Source organism: Dasypus novemcinctus, chromosome 10 (genome assembly GCF_030445035.2).
Source record: "Dasypus novemcinctus isolate mDasNov1 chromosome 10, mDasNov1.1.hap2, whole genome shotgun sequence".
NCBI lineage: Eukaryota > Metazoa > Chordata > Mammalia > Cingulata > Dasypodidae > Dasypus > Dasypus novemcinctus.
This window is the reverse complement of record NC_080682.1, coordinates 45,190,638-45,207,640: the sequence shown is the minus strand read 5'-3', so window position 1 is coordinate 45,207,640 and position 17,003 is coordinate 45,190,638. Positions and strand designations below refer to the sequence as shown.

The window sequence follows — 17,003 nt, the reverse complement described above, 5'->3', positions numbered from 1 at the left end:
ATGCCAGACTCCAAAGGTTTTACCTTTCTATTATGGAAATATTCAAATGTTCACAAACATAAGGAGACTAGAATAATGAACCCCCAAGTACCTACCATCCAGCTTCTACATCATCACCATTTTGCCGATCTTGTTTTACCTTTTTCATTTTTTCTTTCTTTGTGCATTTCTAGTACTTTAAGGCAAATCCCAGACATCATCTCACCCATAGATTAAATGTTTCTAATTTAATGGTTTTTGAAATATTAAAAACAGCTGACACCCCTACCCTAACCCACACCAGCCACAGTTTTGAACAAGAAGGTTGAGATCCACTGGCACAGTGAGCTGGTTTATCAGTGAAAACAGCTCTGGCCCTGGGAGAAGTGCCCCCACCCCATCTCCACCCTGACCAAGGTGGGTGATTGAGCGTAAACCAGGGAAATTCAGCCCCGCCAAGTGATGGACCCTTGGTTGATGGCAGACTCTCCAGGCCAGATCCCTGGGAGGGGGCGGGAGACCCCGTACTCCGCTGGCTGGAAGAATCCGGGCCCTTTCCCGCACGCACAGCTGGAAGCTCACAACCTTCTCGGTGCGCAGTGAGCAGGGATGCAGCCCGGCACGTGCAAGCGGAGGTACCTGGAGCGGGGTCCCCGCGGGGAGCGGGGTGGGGGGCAGGGATGGCCCAGGAGAGAGGAGAGGACCTGCGATCAGGACTGAGGGCAGAGTCCATGCTGCGGCAGGGGTCGCCCTGCCCCACGTGGGGAGCGAGCGGGAGAGGCTGGCGCGGCGCCCGCACCCGGGACAGCGAGCAGGAAGTCTTCTTGCGCGGGCACTGCCCCTGGGTGCGGCACGGGTGGTGTGGGCAAGTGGCTAGGGCAGAGGAGGTAAGTGTGGAGTCACCTTAGCCGCCCGGGAGCCCCGGCCCGCGGCCGAAGCTAGGGCCCGGGCGCAGCGGGGTGCGGGGATTTTCTGTAAGTGGGAGGGTTGCGGGGAGCCGAGGGTTTGCTTTGAGACTCCGGGAGCTTGGATCTGGGCAGGTGGGAGGATCTCGAGCGGGAGGAGTGGGCGGACTGGTTGAGGCCTGGAGGGGCTGCGCAGCCTCCAGCCTGTGGGAGCGCTACCCGGGTTCTCGGGTTTGGGAGAACAGGGGGCGGTGAGAATGGGGGCAACGTCGTTCTGGAAGAAAGAGCTGGAGCTTGGCTGGACGATGCGGGGCTGGTAGTGGAGTCCCTGGAAGCGGAAGGGCGCAGGAGTGGTGCCAAAGCTCCGGAGACGCAGCCCTACCGGGGTTGGGGGTTCAGGAGAGGAGGTAGCCTCCGGAGAAGACGGAGCAGAAGACGGGCGAGGGAAGAAGGGGTCCGTGGGTCAAGCACCAGTAAAAACACCCACAGCAGCCGAGACCGCCTACAGATACGCGCATGCGTGCGCTCATCTCCCGACCCTTTTTTTTGAAGTCTGTGGCTTTAAGGGTGACGCCGGGCGTGCGGGCTCTTTAAGATGGGGTCGAGGCGTGTCAGGAAATGAGTCCTGGGCCCGCCTTCTGAAGGAGGCGGCCTCTGGGGTCCGGAGGTTTCAGGGCTGAGCTGGAGGCGGGGAAAGCTGCACGGAGTGGACTCGGGCCCCCCAGGCGCCCTCCCTTGTGCTCCTGATCCTCACCCTGCACCCGTCTTCTCTCCTCGCCCTCCCTCCATTCAGCTCCCAGCACGCTTTCCCGCTCCCTGCAAGCCCCTCTCCCACCGCGGCCCACGCCTCCCTTTCCCGGCAGCCCTACCCACTTGTCCCCGCCCTTTTCTTGCTCCTTAGCCAGCCTTCCGCCTTCCGTTTTTCTGGCCACCTGCTCCCTGCACCTTCTCATTCCGTTCCTCTCTCCCCTCCTCTCCCTGAAACCCTTCCCTCCTAGGCCCCAGCCCTTTCCACTCTCACAGGTCATCTGTCGTGACCTACAACCGTAGCCTGCCCTAATTCCTTTCCTGTGTCTTGTCTCATGAGCCACCCCCAGGGTGGGAGCAGGTTGTGGATCAGCACAGTCTGGCCCACCCCAAAGCTGTGCTTCTCCATCCCAGAGGCCCATGGGGTCGCCTCTAAGCTACCAAGGCCCGTCCCTGCCCCGTGTGACAGTTGAGGGCTGCTCTTGGCAAAAAGCAGAAGTGAGCTCACTCCTCCAGGAAGTCAGTGTCCTCGGAGGTGACCCAGCTGCTCTCCTACCATGAACAGGGTCCCTCTGAAACGATCCAGAATCCTGCACATGGCTCTGATGGGGGCCTCCGACCCCTCCGGAGAGCCCGAGGCCGGCCAGGAGAAGCCCTTTCTGCTGCGGGCGTTGCAGATCGCACTGGTGGTCTCGCTGTACTGGGTCACCTCCATCTCCATGGTGTTCCTTAACAAGTACCTGCTGGACAGCCCCTCCCTGCAGCTGGACACCCCCATCTTCGTCACTTTCTACCAGTGCCTGGTGACAGTGCTGCTGTGCTGGGGCCTCAGTGCCCTGGCCGCCTGCTGCCCTGGCACCATGGACTTCCCCGCTGTGCACCTGGACCTCAGGGTGGCCCGCAGCGTCCTGCCCCTGTCGGTAGTCTTCATCGGCATGATCACCTTCAATAACCTCTGCCTCAAGTACGTCGGGGTCGCCTTCTACAACGTAGGCCGCTCGCTCACCACCGTCTTCAACGTGCTGCTCTCCTACCTGCTGCTCAAGCAGACCACCTCCTTCTATGCCCTGCTGGCCTGCAGCAGCATCATTGGTGAGCCGGCCGAGGCCGCGGGGAATGGGGCGGGGCATGGGGGCCGGAACAGCAAAGAATAACCCTTCGGAGCATCTGTGTCTGCCCTTAGGTGCATAGGACAGTCATAGTCCTATGACTGGGTGCCTGGAAAGAGCCTGGGGCCCTGCAGAGCTGATAACTTGCCTAAGGCCACCCAGCAAGTTAGGGACCCAGCCAGGCCAAGAGCCTTAGCCGTAAGAGTAACAGCAGCCACAAAAACCATCTATATGCCAGCCACAAATCTAAGCATATTTACCTGTATTAACGCAACTAAGCCTCCTAATAAGATGTGACCATAATCTGCATTTTACAGAGGGGAAACCAAGGCACAGAGAGGTTAGTTAAGTGACTTGTCCCAGGTCACACTGCAAATAAGTGGCAGAGCTAGGGTCTGAACTCAAGCAGTCTGGCTCCATAGTTCCCATGCTTGACCACTGTTCCCTCGTAAGAGCCCAAGTGTCCTGACTCCCTGTCCAGTGCTCTTTCTGGAGGACTATGTATCTTTTAATAAATACACCATCACGCTCTGACTTTGCTGGCTCAGAATAATACCTGAGACAGTGCCAAGAGATGTGTTTTGTGCCTCAACTGTCTTCCCAGACTTGACCCTCAGAAAATAATAATTATTGATGGTGACACTATGCTAATCATTTCACATAAAGTGTTTCCCTTGTTCCCCAGAGGCCCCCTGGGTGTTGGCATTACTATGATCATTCTCATTTTACAAATGAGGAAACTGAGGCTCAGAGAGGTTAAGTTACTTACCCAGGGCCACAGAGCTAGGAAGTGGCCAGGCTGGGAATGCAAACCCAGGTAGGCAGGATTCTAACCACCCTGCTCTGTTCTTTTCCACCAGAGGTTAGCTGTCCAATTCGTGAGCTGCTGGCTGTGTGCACCCATTTAAATTTAATTAATTAAAACTAAATGAAATTAGGGAGTGGGTATAGCCCAGTAGTTGAGCACCTGCCTCCCACATGCGAGGTCCTGGATTCAATCCTTGGTACCTCCTAAAAGAAAGAAAGAAACTAAATTTAAAACTCATTTCCTCTATAGCCACATTTCAAGTGTTCACCAGCCACTGTGTTGGACAGCCAGATTATGGAATGTTCCCATCATCACAGAATGTTTTCTTAGCACGCTGGCTTAGCGAGCCCCCAGCATCCCATGCCATCCCATTTCACATGGTACCTTCCTAAAGCTCCTTGTGGACTCAGAAGGTAACCAGCAGGAGGGCCTGCAGCCCTTTTAGCTGAGCAAGTGAGCTGGTGGTACAGCCCGACTCCCCCCTGCCACACACACACACACAGAGCAAGCCTATGGGTGCCTGTCGTGCAAAGGTGATGGCAGGAAAGGGAAGAGGATTGTTTGTTGTGACCTGCCTCGTCCACTTTAATACGCACAACCACCTCCATCACAACCTCCATTCATTCACTCATTCACCAAATATTAGTGCTGCCCAGGGGCATGCTGGGCATTGTCCAGTCTTTGGGGTACAAGTTTGAAAAGGGTGGATGAGGCTCCTGCACTCACAGAGGGCACAGTAGTAAGTGATACTCAAGCTGGAGTGGGAAAGGCTGTGATGGGGACAGACAGGTCCTGTGGGAACTCTGGCTAGGGCTGAGGAGGAGCAATCTGAGCAGCTTTCTGGAAGAGGTGCTGCTGTGGGGGCAAAGAGTGGGCAGAGAATGTTTTAGGCAGAAGGAAGAATATGTTCACTTCTTGACTTAATGAACCAGAGTAAGACTCAGCAGATGTGAGGCTGCCCAGATGAGCAGTCTCCACCAGAGTGGGCCCTAGAGCCCAGTTAAGCTTCGATTTTCCCCAAAGGGAGTCACTGAGAGTCTTTAAACCAGGCCAGGACCAGAGCACAGCTGCACTTTAGGGCCATCACTCTGGTTGCAAGGTGGAGGTAGAAGGGTTACAATGGGGAGGTCAAGAAAGTGACCCAGATCTTAACAGATGAAGGAGGTGAACCCAGGGAGGTTAAGTAACTTTTCCCCAGCCACTCAGCTTCTACATGGCAGAGCCCACTACCCCATGTTGCTGGATGCTGTAGTGGAGTATACAAAGTGTATAAAACTCAGCCCCTGAGTTCTGGGACCTTGGAGCCTAGCTGTCCCCTTGGGCAGGTGCCTAGCATCCCAGGGCAGGCAAGGGGTCTCCAAGGAAAACCCAGGCAGGAGGTAGGAAGAGGCTGGAGGAGGTGGGCTTTGATCTTGAAAAATGAGTACAATCCCCTGGGAAGGAGGTGGATGAACAAGGACCCTGAGAAGCAGGGAGTGGAGAGAGGTAGTACAGCCTTCTCTACAGAGAAGGCTGGCGAGGGCATGGGAAGCCGGGTGTGCCAGGCTGAGGAATGGACTCTTAATGGGGGCAGTGGGGAGCCAGGGAGGCTGTCAGGCAGCAGGTGACATAAGAATGACTCTCCCAAATGACTTCAGGCCTGAAAGATTCTCACTTAGTACTCACCACAGGCGAGGCTTACAGACCTTAAGTCTTTTGCCCAAGGCCACCTTAACTATAAAATAGTACTTAGATTTCAGAACTCAGCTCAATTGTTACTTTCCAGATGCCCCAGTCCAGCGCCGCTGCCCACTTATGGGTCCTCACAGCACCCTGTCCTGTTCTATGGCCCTCCCAACAAGTATAATGAAAGGAGTAACTGGGAGTTGAATTGTTCTTATGTCTTCCTTCTTTGCTAAAATGTCAGCTCTCAGAGGTTTTTTTTTTGTCCTGGGACATTTCTCCAGCCCTTACTATATAATGCTTTGCACTTAGTTGAGGCTTTGGACATATTTATTGGAGGGAGATAGAGAGGAGGGGATTGCAAGAGAGCACTGCTCAGTCCATGCACTTTGGTGTGAAAATTCTGTCCCTCCTCCCCCCTGCCCTCCTCCCTCTTCTCCCCTCGCCCTTCTCCTCTCCCCCACTGCAGGTGGCTTCTGGCTAGGCGTGGACCAGGAGGGGGCAGAGGGCACCCTGTCTTGGGTGGGCACCCTGTACGGCGTGCTGGCCAGCCTCTGCGTCTCGCTCAATGCCATCTACACCAAGAAGGTGCTCCCGGCGGTGGACGGCAGCATCTGGCGCCTGACCTTCTACAACAATGCCAACGCCTGCGTCCTCTTCCTGCCCCTGCTTCTGCTCCTCGGGGAGTTTCAGGCCCTCTGCAACTTTGCCCAGCTGGGCAGCGCCCACTTCTGGGGGATGATGACGCTGGGAGGCCTGTTCGGCTTTGCCATCGGCTACGTGACGGGACTACAGATCAAGTTCACCAGTCCTCTGACCCACAACGTGTCGGGCACGGCCAAGGCCTGCGCCCAGACGGTGCTGGCCGTGCTCTACTTTGAGGAGACCAAGAGCTTACTCTGGTGGACAAGCAACATGATGGTGCTGGGCGGTTCCTCCACCTACACCTGGGTCAGGGGCTGGGAGATGAAGAAGGTCCAGGAGGAGCCCAGCCCCAGGGAAGATGAGAAGAACTCCGTGGGGGTGTGAGCTCCTGGGACACTGGTGTGGCCCGGCCTCTGGAGGATGATGCTTCATATGGGGCCAGATCGGCAGTAAAGACTGTCCTCTGAGCCCAGAGACGTTGGCACGGAGGGAGTAAGGCTTCCAGACCTGATTGGAACCAGGGTTTTCAAGTCATGTCAGAAAGTTGCCAAAATTTCTCTCTACCCCCCTTTCCTATTCTAGGTTTTTGTCCTCTCTGAGTGGGGGGGCCCCCATGGGAATGGTGACTTAGGTTCTCTGGAAGAGAGTTGCTCTTGGGGGAGTAGGAGAGGGATGCCACCCCTCCCCCTGCCCCAGGCTTGTCTGCCTCCACCTTCCCCCTGGGGCTGGGGGTGGCTGCAACTTTTAGGGTCCATGAAGTCCTCACTCAGGTCCAGGGGAAATGGGGGTGTGACCCCACCACCTGCCAGCTAAGCAGTGTTGGGAAACCTCAGGCCTCTGGGCCCTGGGGCCACCTCCAGGCCTTTGGGCAGGCAGTGAGGTGGCCCTGGCCCTGCATTCTGTCCTTCCTTCAGAGGAAAGCAGGGCTTGGCCTGAGGAAGGAGGCAAAGGAGAGTGGCCTGACATCAGAAGGATCATGGGAAGTGGCCTCCCTCCACCTACACCCTGTATTTCCAGCTTTTGAACATGGAGGAAGCACCCATCTTCTACGGGTTAAGCAGGGTTAGTAACCCCCTCCCCCCAAGCCCTGACTCGGTTGGACAGGGGCTGGACAGGATCTACGGACGAGGCCCGTGGAGAAGCTGTGGGTCCATAAAGGGCAGGAGGGCCAGACCATGCCCTCACCAAGTCCAGGAGAGGCAAGAGCCCCTCTGGTGTCCCAGCACCTGGCATAGCTGCCAGGCTCAGCTCACAGCCTCCTGCCAGTGGGGCCAGGGAGCCACTTCTGCCAAACTCTTTGTCCCCCAAATCCTTCATCCCCAGGCCAGGCAAATAAAGCCAGGATCCTGGCTCAAAGCCTTCCACCTCAGCAGTGCTTGGCAGGGAAGCCAGGGCGGGGTGGGGGTAGGGGGTGGCCCCTAGGAACCTTAGCCTCTTCCCTTGCAAAGGTGATGAACTAGCATTTGACTTCTTCCCTGAGGTTGGGACCTGAAAGAACCAACCTGCCCCCTTCACCACACCCTCTTGGCTCAGGAGAGGCCTTCATTCCCCACACCCCACCCTATCCCTTCTGTGAGGCTCAGGTCGTGAGGTTTTGTGCCACCCATCTCCTCAGCGTCGTTTCGGATTTTTTTTTTTTTTTTTTTTTTTGAGGTACGGGGGCAGGGATTAAACCAGGGACCTTGAATGTGGGAAGCCGGTACTCAACCACTGAGCCACATGGGCTCTGGCTTTCTGAAGTTTTTGGTCCTTCTAAGGAAGGTCTGGGGAGAGCTGGTCTTCTCATGACCCCCCTCCAGGGGCCTTCACCATCCCAAGTGGTTTTAATGAGCTTGGTGGGGCCTAATGCCCTGAATTATTGGTGATTTAATAAAAAAAAAAAAAAGAGTAAGGCATCCTGTGTGGGTGGAGTGAGTGACAGATGGGGTAGGTGGGGACTGGGCAGGGTTTATGGGCGAAGTCCCGTGGAGAAGTTGTGGGTCTGTGAAGGGCCCTCGCCACACGCAGGTGTTTGAGGGTGTGTGGGCAGCCCTTCCAGAAAACTTCTCGCGGCAGATACCAGGGCCTTTCCTGGGGGTAGGTGACCAGACCTCAAGCTCTAGATGAGGAAAAGCTGCCATTTATAGGCGCTTGTAAACTGGCTGCTGCGCTGACTGCTGCGCTGACTGCTTTACGGCCACCGTCACTCTTCACGACTCCCCTCCCTCCATCCTCCCTGGGAAGTGCGTCATCATCGATCCCCGCTTTACGGATGCGGGCACTGAGGCTCTGAGAGCCTGGCTCACAGGAAGGAAGAAGGAGGCAGCGTTAGAGCTTGGACCCAGGTGTTTGCCTCAGTGCCCTTAACTGGACTACGTTCTGGTTCTGCTCTATATCCAGCATTTTTTGGAACACCTACTATGTGCTAGATAGTGTAGTAGGTCGTGTTACTATGAAGACCCAGATCTGCTGCCAGTAAACATGTAACCCCGTAATAAGTGCAATAAAGGAAATACTAGCATATTGCTGTGAAGATCCAGAAGAGAGAGAGAGACACCTCTTGGGTAATCAAGAATTCACAAGGGGCCGGGCGGTGGAGCTGAGTCTTAACTGGGTGAAGAGGGGTTTCCAGGAGGGAGAGGAAGGGCAGGTGGTGAAGAGCAAATTGAAGTGGGGAAAAAGTACACTGGGGAGTGGTGAGAGGTTGTAGGAGTGGTTCCCTGGGTGTGACGTCTTCTCTTATCTCTGAGATGATTACTAGTTTTTTAACAATTATTAAATTTATTAATATGTATCAGTTATTATTGGTACATATGAATAAAGCATACAATTCATCCAAAGTATACAATCAATGGTATTTGGTATAATCACATTGTTGTGCATTCATCACTTCAATCATTGGACAGGTTTCATTATTTCAATAATAATAAAACAAGAAAATTCTTCGCCTCTCAACCTCTCTAATATAACAGGGTTTTTGTTGTTAAGTGCTCTCCCTATATAATCTCTGTTCACTCCAAGTTCTGTTTGTTTGGTTTTTGTTTTGTTTATTTTGGTCTCTCTCATGATAGATGCTTTTCTCATATGTGGGATCCTTGGTTGCTGATATTTTAACAAAGTATAGATTAGAAGCTGTGAGGTCACGGTTAGGCTTGTTGATGGCAGGCTTCAGTGTTGGTTTGGCTGAGCAGTTTTGTAAGGGCAACACTTTTAATGTTATTGCACTTTCTTGGACAAGATTCAAGAGAAATATAAATTTTAACTTTTTACCAAAATACAATAATACAGACAAAACGATGTATGACTTCATCTCAAATACCGAGCTAATTCATAAATTTTTTTTTTTAAATCAGGGGTGGGAGGAGTACAACTCTCAGGACACAACTGAACAGTCCACCCCACTGTACAAAACTCCTACACACATATGCACAGAGTCACACAGTGTGTATAGATGGGCTTGAATCCACACAGTGTCACAGACCCTGTGATTCTAATGCAGATGAAGCCTGGAGAAAAACCCAACCTGGACCCAGCCTTCTGGAATCCAGCCTGCTCCCAGCACCACCTTCCCCCAGCTCATCTCTGTGCCCACGACCGCCTCCTGCAGTGTTTCCCTGCATGAAGGCAGAAGCTGTGCTCCCAAGAATGTGGAGGCTGGGTTGCCTAGTTTAAAACTGGTGGGTGAGGAAAGAAAATTTAGCAACAGTGACCTGGCATGGCCACTCACCTCTCCATCAGATTGCAGCACTCTGCACTTCTGCCTTTGAAGGGCACTCGACCAGGAGGCAAAAACCTGGGTTCTACTTCTTAGAAACTATATGGCCTCAGGCCAGTTCCTAACCTTTCTGGGCCTCACTTTTCCTACCTGGGAAATGGGGATAATCCCTGCCCATCCTACCACACGCGATGTAAAGTGGCATCCAGTGAGCTATTGTTACTATTAACATCAGCAAAATACAGCCTTTATTGAGTGCTAACAGTGCATCAAGCACTAGGAGAAAAATACAGTGGACAAGACCCTAAAAACAAGCAGACAAGCAAATAAATGAAGTTGTGCTAAGGTCAATGAAGAAAACAAAAAGTCAAAGTGGGGCATTTCAGAGGAGAACCTTTAAATAGAATAGTCACAGAAGACCTCTCTGTGACAACAACATTTAACTTCAGACTGCAAAGCACCAGCCATAGAAAAGCTGGAGAAAGGGTATCCTAGGCAGAGGACACATGCGAAGGACCTGAGGAAGGAGAAGAGTTGGGTGTGGTTGAGGACCAAAGAGAAGTTCAAGGTGGCAGGATTGGGGTGACCATAAAAAGAGTGGAAAGAGGCAGTCAGAGGCCAGGGCTCATCAGGGAGCACCATACTGACCACAGCAAAGAGTTTGGATTTATTCTTACTGCAGTGGGCAGCCAATGGGGAGGCGCCATGACTTAATTTTGTATTTTAAGATCCCTCTGGCTGTTACAAGGAGAAAGAATTGACCCAGAGGGTGAGGGCCACAAGGGCACAAGTAGGGGGCCTAATCAAGAGGTTCTACCAGTGAGCCAGCAAGAGCTGACAGTAGCTTGGACCAGAGTGGTGGCAGCGGGGATGGAGAGAAGAGAATGGATTGGAGATAAAGTCAACAGCACTTTCAAAGAGATTTGGATGTGGAGTTAAGAGACAGGAACAAATTGATAACAAGACAATGCCCAGTCTTCTGACATAAGAAACCAGGAAAGAAGATGCTGCTTATTGGATAGGGAAGACTAAGTGGTGAGAGATGGACTTGGGGCCAAAGGTTTATTTTTGGACATGTTAGTTTGAAATGTTGATGGGTGGGGTTGAGACATCATCTCATGGTGATGTCAAGTCGACTATAAGGTATTAGGACTATGGAGGTCTTTGTGAAGAGGAAAGCACTAAAGGAACAGCCTGTTCCACTTCCTGTTGATGGCTCACATATTACCCCAAAACTGGGTGGCTGAAAACAACCATTTTATTTTGTTCATAATTTTGTGGGACAGGAAGGGCATGACTGAGCAGTTCCTGCTTAGAGTCTCTCACATGATTGCAGTCAGATGTTGGCTAGGGCAGCAGTTGTTGGAAGGCTTGACTGGGCTGGACATCTAAGAGTGCTCACTCATCTGGTTGGCAGCTCATCAATACATGGCCTCTCCAGCATGGTGGCAGCAGAGTACATGGCAGTTGGGTTTCCCCCAGAATGAGTGTCCCAAGAGGACCAGCCAGAAGCTACTCGGCCTTTTCTGATACAGCCTTGGTAATTACATAGTGTCATTTTGGCCCTTCTTTATTGCTTGAGGCAATCACAAGCCCACCAGGATAAAGGGTAGGGGATGAAGACCCCACCTCTCATGGGGGAGGGTCAAGGAATACTGGGGTTCTGTATTAAAACCACCATTTAGCCCTTCTTCTGGCTTCCCATTGAGAACAGCCCCTCTGCAACTCATGATTTGTAGGGAATACAAATGGGATACACCTGTGTTTATTCCTTGCTGCTCTGGGAGTACTGGATCAGAAGTACTAATGAATGTCCAAGGCCCCTGTCCTTCATCCTTAGCAGAACTTCCCAAAGTGCCCTCTCAGTAGTGCTCTTTAGGAGCTTATATGGTGCCTTTAGAATTACAAAGACTTTCTCACTTAGAGACAGGGGCTATCAGAACTAGAAAGGATCATTGAGATTCTCTAAGCTAGATAAGAGCTCCCTGCCTCCTCTCACAGAATGATCTGTGTTATTTAAACTGTCTCTAGCTGCTACTTCATAAATATTAATATTATAATCCCTAAAAAGCATTAAAATGTATTCTTGCTCTCAGTAAATATTTATTGAATGCCTACCATGTGCCAGGCATACTTTGGAGATCCAGACAGAAAATCGTTCCTGAGTGCTTAGAGTTTAGCAATTGAGGAACGACAGTGAACAAAAAATAAAAATAAATAGAACATGGTAAGTGCCATGAAAAAAAATTAAGTTTGGCCAATGAGTATGCCAGGGGTTTGACTTTGGTTCAGGTCATCAGACAAGATTCTCTGAATAAAGATAGATTAAAAATCTAAATTCACAAAAAAGCAGTCAAGAGACAATTTGCTGTACCCAGCAGAGCAAGCAGCAGCAAGTACAAAGGCCCTGGGGTGATAGTGTGGTTGGTGTGGGCAAGGCAAGGTAAGGCCAGGGTGGCTGACAGATGGTGAGAGATGAGATCAGAGTTGGAGGTGGAAGCTTGTAAGTTATAAGATATATTAAACTTATTTTAGCTGCAAGGTAGAGAAATCAGTTGAAACAAGAGAAATTGACTGAAACATGTTGCAGTAGTTGCCTGCCCATAAGGGTACCTTCTATTCCATCCGCATATGCACACACTGCAGCTTCCATCAAGAACTGTAGTCTACTGAGTCCTTGAATCAGGGCTGACCTTGTGCCTTGCTTTGACCTCTAGCATACAGAAAAAAAGTAACATTTGGGACCTTTTGAGCCCAGCCCTCAAGAGAACTGGGAATTTCTGCTTCCTTCCCTGAGACCACCATGCTATCAGGAAGCTAAGTAGCCATGAGGAAAGGACATATGGAGGAGAACCAAGGCCCCCAGCCCACAGCCCCTGCCCACCCACCAGATGAGCGTGGTCACAGAGGTAAGCCTAGGTGAGACCAGCACAAAACCCACCCACTCCACCCACAGAATCTGGAACCATAGTAAATCACTGTTTAAGTGATTTACGGCTTGTTACATATACACAGTGTCTTGGTTTGCCTGAGCAGCTAAGGCAAATCACAAACTGGTTTTTGCTTAAACAACAGGAATTTATCGGCTTATGGTTTCAGATACCAGAAATTCTAGATCAAGACAGTCTTCTCTCTAAGCCAAACTCAGCATATAAATGCATTACCTCCCCCCCTCCCCCATCCGGTATGGGACATGAACAATAGGTGTAATATGGGGGTATTTTCGAGACACTGGAATTGTCCTGAATGACATTGCAGTGACAGATACAGGACATTATATATCGTCAAAACTTACAGGATTGTGCAGGAGAGTTTAAATTATAATGTAAACTATAATCCATGCTTAGTGACCACGTTCCAGTACGCGTTCATCAATTGTAACAAATGTACCACACTAATGAAGGACGTTGTTAATGTGGGAAAGTGTGGGAGGGGTAGGGAGTGGGTTGTATGGGGATCCCCTACATTTTTTATGTAACATTTATATAATCTAAGTATCTTTAAAAATAAAAAAATAACAGTCAAAGAAAAAAAAAATCAAGACACTGGCAAGACCATGTTTTCTTCATGAAATCTGTAGCTTTCTGGTGCTGGCTGCTGGTAACCCTTGGGGTTCCTTGGCTTATATTCCTTTAACATGGCAATGTCTTTCTCCTTTCTTTCTTTTTTTTTTTTTTTTAAGATTTATTTTTTTATTTAATTCCCCTCCCCTCCCCTGGTTGTCTGTTTTCTGTGTCTTTTTGCTGCGTCTTGTTTCTTTGTCCGCTTCTGTTGTCGTCAGCGGCACGGGAAGTGTGGGCGGCGCCATTCCTCGGCAGGCTGCTCCCTCCTTCGCGCTGGGCGGCTCTCCTTATGGGTGCACTCCTTGCGCATGGGGTTCCCCTACGCGGGGGACACCCCTGTGTAGCACAGCACTCCTTGCGCGCATCAGCACTGCGCATGGGCCAGCTCCACACGGGTCAAGGAGGCCCGGGGCTTGAACCGGGGACCTCCCATGTGGTAGACGGACGCCCTAACCACTGGGCCAAAGTCCGTTTCCCTCTTTCTCCTTTCTTATCTCTGTGACTTCCTGTTTCCCTTTATAAGGCCTCCAGTAATCCAGATTATGATCGGCTCTCATTCAGTTGCGCCACACCTTAATGAAAAACAACGTTTTCAAGAGAGCCTATTTACAATGGGTTCACACCCAAGGAAAGTAAGATAAAATAGAGAACGTGTCTAAATTGGGGTATATAATTCAATCTGCCACACACAGCAATAGATAACAGATACCTTAGCCTGTATAAATCGGGGAAAGGCTCCCGTTTTCTTGAAGGAAATTGGAGTATCTTATGGAATTTCAGGAAGATCCCAGAAGCCAGGCCTCAGGAAGGGCAGGACTAGAATCTCTGGGTTTATCACCAGCAGGAGTTCATGACCTTCCTGCTAAAGCCTCATTATCAATGTCCACTGTAGCTCAGACTCACTTTCAGGTCAGTCTCCCCAGCTTCTGGAAGAGGGGCTGTGATTGGATCATGTGTCCCCGACTTCCAGGCATCACGCAGACCTCTGTGGGGAGGTCCATAGGTGGGTCCCAAAGGAGGCTGGGAAAGCAGCCCAGGCAGCACCCACTGCATTGGAATACTCCTCCCCCAGAGGGCACAAATAAATAAGAAAATGTGGCCGATTAAAATAATTTTTTTTTCCTGACTTGATCTTTGTGCAAAGAATGCTGTTCATCATTGAATTTTCCAAGTCCCTTATTTTACAGTTGAGGAAACTAAGGCACAGAAAGGTTAAAGGAGGCTCCTGAAGTCACAGAGCAAATTAGTGGCTGAGCTCAAAATAGAACAGAGTCTCCTGGTCTAATGCAAGATGCTTTCGCTTGTCAAGGTCACACAGCTGGTTGGTGAGGGAGCTTTCTTTTTTTTTTAAACACAAGCTTTCCTAGGTTTTAGACACTGTTGAAAGTGGTTTACAAATATTAACTCACTTATAACAACCCTATGTGGTGGGCACTGGTATCATCTCCCTTCTCACAAAAGAGGGCAACTGAGGCACAGAGACATTAAGTAATCTGTCTGAGGCCACGTTGTCAATAAGTGGCAGAATTAAGATTGAAACCCAGGCAGTCTAGCTCACAGTTGTAAAACCATGCTGCTTCCTTCTTATGAAAGTTACTATTTTCATGTTATCTTCATAATAATCCCATAAGGTAGGTAAAAGTAAAATTATCTAAGGGTAAAAAGAGACTTGGCCTTAGGATCAAAAGACTCAAACCACACATTAGTGGTATGGCTGTAGTTAAATCATTTAATCTCTGTGATCCTTTTCCACATATAAAAAAAGGAAAGTTGTCATAATTTAAGATAAAACATGATTTAAGGATTCATCAATCATGAAATCACTTTACAATTTACAGAGTTTACACAGATACAAGGTTGGTTTCGTTCCCTATTTACCAGGTGACAAAAATGAGACCTGGAAGAGTCAAATTACTTGCCCTGTGTTATCAGTGACAAATAGCACGTATTAGGTCTCAGGACTCTCTTGTCTAATTTGCTTCTCACAGTTTGATGTGGGTGGGGAAGCACCCTCACTAGATCTAGTCCTCGCCCAGCCCCCTACCCCCACCACACAACTTAGCTCCTGTGAAAGCTAAATCTAGTGCCTGAAATCGGCTGAAGTGGGGACAGCAGAGCCTGCTGCTCAGAAGCAGCTGGTCCAGGTGTGCTGGGAGCCTCCAGATGGAGGAAGGCTGTGTGTGGGTGTGGAGGGTGGGGGCTCCTGGTGTGGGTGCAACCTCAGGCCATCCCCAAGCACCCAGGGATACCGCTAGAGCTGGACATGAGATCAGAGTTTGGAAACCAGAGTCCAGCCTCACTATTTTACAGACAGGCCTGAGGCTTAGAGAGCCAGACTAACTTGCCCGAAGTCGTAGCGTGAGGGGCAGAGCCAGCAGCACCAGGGTTACCCAGACCCCCTCCTCCCAGAGCAGTGCCTTTTCCAGTAATAGTGATAATAATAGTGATAATGGCTAACAGTTTTTGGATACTCATCACATGCCAGGTGCTATTCTAAACCCTTGATATGTATTAAAACTCTGAAACAGGTACTATTAATATCCTCATTTCACAGATGAGGAAACTGAGGCATGGAAAAGTCAGTAAAGTACCCCAAATCACATAGCCGGGTTTGTGAGAGACTGAACTTAGAGTCTTAACTACAAACAGACAATGGCAACACCATGTAACAATAGATCTCTGCAACTATCAGCACAGGAAGCCAAATCATACCCTCTGCAGAAATTGGCTCAGAACAGTCAGACTTGGTCATCGGCTGCCAGTTTCTTTATTTTTTGACCGCCAACTCCAACTTCCAGTTCAGGACTAACCAATCACATAAGCTGCCCCACTTCTAGATAGCCCACCTCCGGCCTTTCCATGCCAACAGCCTCCAGTCAGGCATACCTGAAGCCTTTCCCTTTTTCCCACTGTAAAGCTTCCCCACTCTGTGACCTGCGTTTGCATCTTTCCTAAATATAAGTGATGGTGGCTGACTCCCTTGTCACAGTAAGCTGTGTACCTGTTTACATACTGAGGAGCACTTTAGATTTTTTTATTCTAACAAGCCTGGGGAGCCTTTTACACATTGCCTACTATCAGGGCCCATGAATCTCAACCAGGCAGGTGAGCAAGAGTCCCTGTGGCACGCACAGTATTTGAAGGCCCGAGACCAATCCCCACTTCTTTGTACTTGCTGAAATAGCCAGTTTTGCTCCTTCTTCTTCTGGGAAGACTTTTGGAAGAAAGGGAGAGGCACTGAATCTTGATTAGTAAGAACTAATCATGGTTATCCTAATCTCCTTGTCAGTCCTTAGTTTCAGCAGGATTGGTCAAAGAGGCATGAGAAGTCAACTAGAGGAAAAACTAGGAAGATGGCAGATTAGAAAGACACAGGACTCTCTTCTGTCCCAGAAAAATAGTTAGACGACAGACAGAAACAGCCTGGGGAAGAAATGTTCTAGGGTTTAGGACACCAGGGGAAGGCTGGACACCACTCAAAAGACAGAAAGGCAAAGGAGAGAAATCTCAAAGTAAAGACCCCTCCCTCCCCAAGGCCTTTGAATGTGGGTCTGCAATGGGTCCATGGCCCAGATTTGAGCAACTAACCGGGATAATCCTAAAGACCTAAAATAGGTTGAACCAAGAATCAAAGAATGGCATTAATACACAGCCTCCTGCAACCAAATCCCTATGAAAGAGACAGAAACTGAGCATCAGATTAAACTCACCATCATAATCAGATGCCTAGATACCAGCAAAAAAAAAAAATACAAACCATACAAGAATGTAGAAGAAATGGCCCAAGCAAAGCCTCGGATGAGACATAGGATTTGAGACAATTAATCAACAAGATTAATACCAATTTCCAAAATCAAATTAATGAGTTGAAAGACAATATGGCTAAAAAGA

General features: G+C 50.0%; 1 protein-coding gene across 3 annotated transcripts; it reads left to right on the top strand.

The window, feature by feature from the left end:
- The first annotated feature begins 763 nt into the window (after positions 1-763).
- SLC35C1 (solute carrier family 35 member C1) lies at positions 764-8,789 on the top strand. 3 transcript variants are annotated; one of them, XM_004466567.5, is made up of 3 exons: positions 764-866; positions 2,197-2,723; positions 5,680-8,789. In XM_004466567.5, exons 2-3 carry the CDS (start codon positions 2,228-2,230, stop codon positions 6,237-6,239), a joined length of 1,056 nt encoding a protein of 351 aa, XP_004466624.2. In that variant the 5' UTR covers positions 764-866; positions 2,197-2,227; the 3' UTR covers positions 6,240-8,789. The 3 variants fall into 3 exon arrangements, with proteins under 3 accessions (XP_004466624.2, XP_004466622.2, XP_004466621.2); XM_004466565.4 differs by lacking the exon at positions 764-866 and adding an exon at positions 868-953; XM_004466564.5 differs by lacking the exon at positions 764-866 and having other exon boundaries at positions 1,323-2,723.
- The last annotated feature ends 8,214 nt before the right edge of the window (positions 8,790-17,003 follow it).